At 38.8% G+C, this 8,555-nt stretch overlaps 1 protein-coding gene across 2 annotated transcripts; it reads left to right on the top strand.

Annotated features, from left to right (window-relative positions):
- The first annotated feature begins 929 nt into the window (after positions 1-929).
- On the top strand, positions 930-7,741 carry LOC121596745 (thyroid adenoma-associated protein homolog). Of its 2 annotated transcripts, XM_041921945.1 has the most exons (11): positions 930-1,473; positions 1,556-1,623; positions 1,685-2,040; positions 2,113-5,137; positions 5,224-5,348; positions 5,413-5,566; positions 5,638-6,011; positions 6,087-6,815; positions 6,902-7,086; positions 7,194-7,363; positions 7,420-7,741. In XM_041921945.1, the coding sequence occupies exons 1-11, from the start codon at positions 1,362-1,364 to the stop codon at positions 7,654-7,656; spliced, it is 5,535 nt and encodes a 1,844-aa protein (XP_041777879.1). In that variant the 5' UTR covers positions 930-1,361; the 3' UTR covers positions 7,657-7,741. The 2 variants fall into 2 exon arrangements, with proteins under 2 accessions (XP_041777879.1, XP_041777880.1); XM_041921946.1 differs by lacking the exons at positions 930-1,473; positions 1,556-1,623; positions 1,685-2,040 and having other exon boundaries at positions 2,450-2,536; positions 5,050-5,137.
- Positions 7,742-8,555: the final 814 nt, after the last annotated feature.

Below are 8,555 nucleotides of genomic sequence, written 5' to 3' on the forward strand. Positions count from 1 at the left end.
CCCCCCCGGATGACAGTTTTGCTTCTAAGCCCTCGGTCGGTTCATTTGCACCCCAGGTTCACGTTCCGTTCTTTTTGAAAAATGAACTAGTTCCGTTCCGTTCCTTTTTTTTAACGAAATTCCCAACACTATTTCAAACGGCCCATCTCCTTTCTTATATGGTACTAATATCTTTAAAAAAATTGCCAATACTAAAGTCTAAACACTATCTAAAAACATTATGTAAATATTTAAAAATGAATTATATTACAACAAATTGATTTCAGTTAAAAATTGCTACCCATAAAAACGAATACATATCAGCCAGTGGTACAGTAAATAATCGCAATGGGATACGCGCGTGCCATCACCGTTTCTATTGTTTTGGTGTTATGTTGGAACGTTTGTAGGGTTCCTCGGAACTGTCAGCGCATGATGGAAAAAATAATGTATAAACAGTAAGGCAGCGGTCTAATCTTGTTGCGCGCAACATTGTTGCTCGGAAACATATCGCTGAGGTGGTCTATGAATGTTGCAGGCAACATTTCGCTTTGACATTGTTTAGCCTCAAAAAATTGCTAATTAACAGCTCAGAGTTTATTTTTTATCATTCACTTGTTGAATAACGTGTTGAAAAAAAACAAAATATACACCAAACAATGTATTATAAATGCTTAAAATCCAAATTTAGCGGATGTCAACAAAACGCACACTGCTGCTGTGTCATTTCATACACCCGATCATCATGACTAAGGTAAATAAAAAATGTTGCCAGACAAAAATCAAATTGGATTGAATTTGGCATGCAACAAAGTTGCGCTAGCTGTCAAAATCCATACATTTCGCCAGCAACAATGTTGCGAGCAACAAGATTAGACCAGTGCCTAAGTGAGAAAGCAACCAAATTAGTTTTCTTTTCAAACTATTATCAACGAGGGAACAATACAGCCAAACAATTAGCGCCAGACACCTGCAAAAAAATCGGTCATAACGATAAACAATAACCTATCAACATGACTGGCCGATGAGCGAACGTTATCCAGGGTATTTTTCACGAGGTCGTATTTTGACACATTGTGACAGCTTCCGACGAACTAAAAACAGGACAAGGAAAAAGAACAGCAAATGTTTGGATACCTGTGCTACGTGTTTCGCTCCAGAAATCTGAATTAAATAATCTGTTCAGCAAAGTACTTTCCCGTTCATACAGTCACGTTTTGTAAGAAGATTTACCCAACAAGCGTCCAACAAGCGTGGAATGTGTAAAGGTGCCTTTCTAGGATTGTCGAACAAAGGCTTATTCTGGTTTGCATAGTGACGAGTGAGAGGTTATCATTTTCATAGAAATTCAAACTATTTCACTAGTCCAAACAATCTTAAACATGAATGGATTATCCTTACGCATTTCCAATGTAAGAGCGAACGAAAATGTGAAAAAGAATTCCGAAATCCGAATGGATCTTTTCCAAGTGCCTTCAGTATATTTAACAACAGGTAATGTAAAGAAGCACGATAAAAATAACAACAACAAAATGGAACCTGCTAAACCTGTTTGGAAAATTGGTTTTCTTTTCAGATAACTCTTACCTAAGCCAGTTAAATTCATCGGAAACTATAGAGGGTCAAGTTAAAGTACTGAAAGAGGTATGTTCCGGATATTTCATCTCGGCGTCGGTCCAAGATGTAATCGGTGTTTTTGTTTTAGTACTCGTCGTTTGTGGTGGGACTAGAGGATTCATTAAAGTTGCATGTACAGACACTGGCCAATTTGTTCATGGAAGCACCCCTAAAGCATGCCGTTCGAAACACAATAGCTCGTTCTTTGAGCAACTTAAGTGCCAGTCGTGAAATCGTTGCGGCAAGCATTGCAAACAGTATAAAAGCACGCATCGAGCAGGATTCAAGTGGCTCAAGCGAGCCTACACGACGAAATACAACCATTTGCAACATCGGAAGCTGTTTTGAAAACTTCAAGGTGGGTTGTGAAGCGGTTCGTCTCAGTTTGCAGCAACTGTTTCAATTTCTGAACAAATCCGTCATGGTTTATCTTGAACGTATGAAGTAAGTATCTAGACAAAAAACATTATTTATTTTTTTTCCACAAAGTACAATTCATATTTATGTTATTTACAGTGAACATGTTTCCCCATCGGACAAAAGCGAGCTGTGTTTGTTCATTCATTCTGCCATCAGAATCGTTATATCGTGCTTTCAGCAATTCCCCGACCAATTAAAAGCATCTTACGAAGGTGAAAAAAATGTAGAAAAGCTTGTGCTGATTTGCTGGGACCTGTTGGAAAACCCTGAAATACCGATGGATACAAAAACAAACTGTGGCATCCTGATAGCCATGAACGCAAATTTAGAAAAGCGATTCTTACGACTGGCACAACGAGTGTTCGACGAGGATAGCTCAGCTAAACAAATGTGTCTGGTGAATGGGATTATCTGCACGATAGAAAATGAACATTTTGCTGGTCCGGATTGGAAGGGCATAGAAGTCCTCCATCAAGCAGCAACGGTTTTAAAGGAAATCTCCGAAGAAAACTCTGTGGAAGTAAGTATTGTGCTTGGGACGACGCGCGGCTTTTTTCAGATGACAAAACGTCTACTAAGTCTCAAGCTTGATGGTTACAAAACCACAGAACGGAAGGAACTTGTCGACATACTGGCAATTAACCTGCGCTACTCTTTATCCCATCTGGATCATTATGTCGACAGCATACGACATATATCTCGCGATTTGCTGAAGTGTACCATACAGCTTGGAACAAGGCTAGATGACACTTTGAATGGCATAATTTATGATTACATTCGTAATGGAGCAATTAACATCAACACGAAGTGCGTGTTGATCGGTGCAATATCTTCAATTCTGAAGGCAAAGGAGGTGCTACGTGCCATTCCAGATGTTCCAGAGTTTTTACTGCGCTCGCTCACCCGTAATGATCATGCAAATACAAATTTGCACATTAATAACTGTTACGAATCACTCATGATGTCTTACTCTTATGAAGAGAACAAACAGGAATGGTTTAATCGATGGATCAACCCAATCCTGACAGAAATAACAAAGGATGGTCGTGATGGAACTATTAGTGGAGTTAACGAAACGGTGGAAATAGACGTAACAAGTTCGCATGAGGCAGATGATGGTACCAATGATGGAAGCAGTGGTAATGATGTGCGAGAAACGTTGCATGATTTAATAAGAAAGGCGATACGAGCGTATCCGGCAATCGCCATATACATGATAGACAGCAAAATAGGTATAAGCTTCGGTTTAATACTGTCCTCATTAGGCATTGCTCGTAAAAACGGGCTTTTCGATACAGTTCAGTCGACAGACGTGATGTGGAAAAATCTTCTTTCCTACTCCGACATACGACAGGCGATGATATCGGCCGACGATTCTACCCGTATGTCCGCCTTGTACCTGATAATAGAGTGCCACAAGAGCACGGAAATATTCACGAAACAAGAACTGGAATGTATTCTATTTTTCTTGGAAACGAACATAAATGTCCAAGCAGCTTCACTGCGACAAAAAATCACATCATGCATGAAAAGCGCTCTAAATCGCCTGCGTTCAGGATTTTTGAGCATCATAAAGAAATCGGACATCGATGGAAAAAGTCATTATTATTACGAGTTTGTAAAACGGCTTCATGAGTTCTGTATAGACAACCAGTTCATCGGTGCGAACTACAGTAGAAGAGCTATTTCGTTCCAAATTCTGCTGCAATTATTGCAAATTTCATCTTACATTTTCTACGATGACGAGAACACTAACATGTGGAATGAAAGGCAAGTGCGTATCCTGCTTACGGCGCTGAACGACAGTTACGAGTCAAACAAATATTTCTCATTGAAAGTGCTATCCTTTTGTCCAAAACAATTTATTGCACAATTCAATAACGAACTGAACTACGAAGTCACCCGCACTCTCATGATAAGCCCGCGGCCAAACGATTCCCTCTCGGCCGCATATTACCTAGAATATCTTTGCTTCGTAAACAACACAATCGAAGTTCCCCGGCTAGAGATGGATCCAGCAAACTGCAGCGTTGCCGCAAAAGTATATCAATGCTTTCTGTGGTGCGAAGAAATTCTTATGCAAGGATTCAGATTGGCAAGCCATTCGCTTGTACGTGCTTCTCGTGAGAATCCAATGTTTGGAGCATTAATTTGCATTCGCCATTTGCTGAGCAAATTGGACTTCAAGGATCTCTCAGAAGATGAGTGTTGGCGAACGTCAATTACTCGTTTAATTAGCACTTGTGACAGTATAGCAAAAGTTGTATCAGTTGTAACAAACAATTCTTCCCCTGAAGGAACATTTTTGGAAGATTTTTTAGAACGAAACCTTAATGAATGTGCTGACATCGAAATGGGCGACGAGAATGAAGTACAGCCATGTGATAATGTCAACAGTGTCGCTTCACATGCAATGCAAGAAGAGTCAGGCGATGGGGCGAAACGTGAAACGACACCTCAAATGATTTTACTTTGCTCTTGGCGAACGATAAAGGAAATATCTTTGATACTAGGTGACATCGCATCCCGTTCACCAATCATTAACGCCGGAAGTACCGTATTTCAGAACGAGAGTAACGGACTCTTAACTTGCCAGCAAATTTTAGGTATTGGAAATCAGTTCATCGAACTACTTTCAGAGACGAAGCATAGGGGCGCTTTTGAGCAAGCATATATAGGATTTTCCAAAATATGTTTACGACTTTGGGGGTCGCCACACATTGAACTTCATCAGCTCCCAATGCGCTGGATCAAAGAGTTGATTAATGCCATTGCTGGAAACGTCAATACGGAGACCGTACCACCACTTGTTCACAAAGAAGTTGTTGAAATCAACTTGGATAAATTATGTGTTACTCGTCGCAGTGCGGGCATACCTTTTATTATCCAAGCTCTGATCACCTCAGAACTACAAGTGAGCTCTACGAAAGGGCTGCAGTTTTGCATGAAAACCTTACTCGAGCTTTGCCGCTCATTTACTACAAGTAGTCAGACGCGCACCCATTCGCTCAATATATTACGTTCGTTGTTCAGATCCACCGATTTGGGCGAAACAGTAGGAGAATTCGTCTCGGAAGGAATTATGTGCGCTATTAACGGTTACGATGCTGAGTCATGGTCGGTAAGTTGTTTGTTAAAGTATTCCCATTGACTAGTTGAGTTGTTGAGATTAAATTAATTCCGATAATCAAAATTGTGCTTATCTAGGAACGTAACTCATCGACCTTGTTATTCTCCGCCTTGATGGTTCGTGTTTTCGGAGTACAAAGGACAAAGGATTCGGAGAATTTAAACATTCGCAATAAAATGACTGGAAGAATATTTTTCTTACGGTAAGCTTTGGCAAAGATGAATAAACAAGATTTGAATATAACAATGTTTGCTTGACGTTTACAGATATCCTATGCTGTATGATTATTTTGTGCTTGAACTAGAAAAGGCTAGTAAAACTATAATTCAGGGCAGTAGAAGCAAAAAGCTACATCCCCTATTACTACTTTTGAGCCGACTTTATCCATCAGCACTGGAGGGTAGTGAGTCAAACCTGAAAGTAAGTGTTAATGATTTTGCATTACATTACAAGTTTAAATTAGAAATATAACACACATAAAATGATTACAGCTTTCGAGATTCGTTCCTCTAGTATCTATTTGTTCCGGTTGTGCAGAACTACAAACTCGTTACTTAGCGGCAAAGATAATATCTATCATCGTTTCTCCGGATCTTATGTTTGATCGCATTTGTTTATTATTGGAAAGTTTAAATCGTTCCAATAATCGCAATGTGAATCCCAACTCGTTGCACGGAGCATTGTTGCAGATTTTATGCCTTATAAAAACAAAAAATCCCGGCTTAGTGGCTGCAGCAACATCGAGCGGACAGCTGAATAATTGGATTGAGCTGTACACAGCTATTTCAAATTATCTGTTCGAGGTGAAACCCAATTTTATTATTTACAGCACCATATTGGATATATTGCTGGAAATTTTGGCACGGTATGAAATTTATCTTAAAGAACGGAATGATTTCCTGTATTTTTATATGACTTGTTTTATCATTATCATTTCCAGGTGCCAACATATAATCATCGCAGAAGATGACCAGTTTATAGACGATCTAAGTAACATTATAGATTATCTGCTGAATCTGGCTCACCATCGAACATTTTATGGCGAACCGTTGGTATTTCAAAAAATAGTTCTGCTGAAGACGTTTATGTATCTATATAGTGATGATGAAGCAGCGATTCGAAGCACACAATGTTTCCTGTTGCGAATTGAATCAGATGGTGAAAAAAAGCAATCGCCAGAGTACATACAAGCCATGTTAAATACAATATTGCTAGTGCTGGATATTGATCACATTGGAAAGCACTGTGAAGAATACGATATCACTCCTGTGGAGGTGTTTTACTTCCGCAATATTTGCGAACTTAAGCCGGATCGGTTACGATGGCTTAAGGCTGAACTGTTGCGTTCACAACATTTCCACAGCTGTTTACGACGGCTTATCTTTGATGAATGCCACAAACAACCGTACACAATCCAGGTGAAGGCGTATCTAGTGCTAAGTTATAGTGGCGTGGCAGTAAGCAACGTTTTGCTGGACGGGAAAAGCGCCCGTGAAGCAATAAAGTCCATCTTCAAGGTGGCAAACAGTAAACCCTATCAACTGCGTAGTGCCATGTTCCGCTGTTTAAAGCGTATGCTGCAAAACGAATCGAAGGGCTCAAATGAGTTCACGTTGAACGTTGATTTTGTATCAACTCTTACAGCTGCATATCAATCGAAACCCATTAGGTAAGAAGCCATCGCTACGATAACAACTAATACAACTTGTATGATAACTAGCATAACATCATGGGTTTTATGTTTTACTCTCATAGGTTAACTGCAGTGGAGTGTTTGCATATAGTGGGTAGAAAAATTTTCGAAGGAAAATCGCTTAATCAATACATAAGTTTCAGTTTTGCTCTATTGAATTTACTAAGTGATGATGATTCTAGTATTCGTGCCAAAGCGTCAATGGTCGTAAGCCAACTTCACCAAGTGGTCGAAAAAGTGAAACAAAGTGAGTTATGAACCATATATTTAGTAAAATTCAGTATAAAGGTACAACATGTTTTTGACATCACACGATTATTAATTATCTTTCTTTTTTCAATTTCAAAATTGCAGAACCACTAGTAGCGACGTATGCACAAAGTGCATATTTACGATTACTGAACAAAACAATGATGGGTCATAAGTTTACCACAAATCAGATAGTATCTGTTATCGTCGTTATATGGATAATGAAAGAGCAGGAAGCGGAAGACGAATCTCCAAATATTGACGATATATCTGAAGTATGTGAAAATTTTCGTTTAAAAAAATCTGTTACAATGTTATTTTCTTTTTTCAGATGAAAGTTTTCGACAAAAATGAAGTAAATATCTACGGCGAGCTAGAATTAGTTAGAGATTATTGTATAGCCGAGCTAAAACATATAGAATCGAATAACACGGACTACACACTGGACAGCAATATAGATAAAATTCAAAAGATTGTCGACAAGCATCTGCAACAACCGACCTGTATACGGGAGCTCTTAAAATCTACCGCAAAAATATCATCTAGATTCATTGGAATAGTTCTATAAGAACAGACTCCGTTTCATACTACATTATGTGCTGACTAAACAAAACAAAAAAAATTAAAAAAAATAAACAGCTATAAATGTGAAACCAAAGACCAAGTAAACTTCAATGAACTGAAATTGAAAATGGGTTTGTTAGAATTACATAAAAAAATTGTTGGATTAACTATTCTAAAAGTTTAAGAAGAGAGAAATCGTATTGCGTTCATAGATTCTGTTGGCAATTCCCGTTGTTCCACCATTTTACTTAATTGATTTTATTAATTGTAACTATCTTGTCATGAGATGTGTTATTGTCCTATAACAACTATTCCTGATACTCTTGATACTCGATCATGTAATCAACATACGAAAATCATACGGGTCATGTATCGTACCTACCTTGCAGTATTTTTTTTTTTCGATGTCGCACGAGTTATCTTATGTTTCTTACCAAAAGCTAAATTCCCGACTGTTGTACTCATGCGCGATTAAACTCTACGGTGCAGCACGAGTCCTAACGAGCCCCCACATCGGGTTTTGGCTTTTAGTTGAGACAGAACTACCGAGGGATTCTTGTTCAAAAAGAGCCGCGGTAAATCGATAGTCAATCGTTTACTAAGCTCTTGTGCAGTTATACTTCAACATCATGGTAAGCAGAACCAGCATTGAAAAAAATACCGTGCACGGTAGAAGCAAATTTTGAGGCAGCTCTGCTTAAAGGCGCCAGCACTGTCCGACATGCGCCTTATTGGATTGCAGGGAAAAATCTTCCACGTTGCTATAGAATCTGCAAGTTCACAGGCAACATAGTGTCATAATTGCCGAAGCATCGTCTAAAATTTCATTCCCACCATACAAATGAAGAAATTGCTGCAAATTGTTTGAACGACGGAAGTCATATGTGGAAAAAATAGGTACCA

The sequence above is a fragment of the Anopheles merus genome, chromosome 3R (assembly GCF_017562075.2).
Source record: "Anopheles merus strain MAF chromosome 3R, AmerM5.1, whole genome shotgun sequence".
NCBI lineage: Eukaryota > Metazoa > Arthropoda > Insecta > Diptera > Culicidae > Anopheles > Anopheles merus.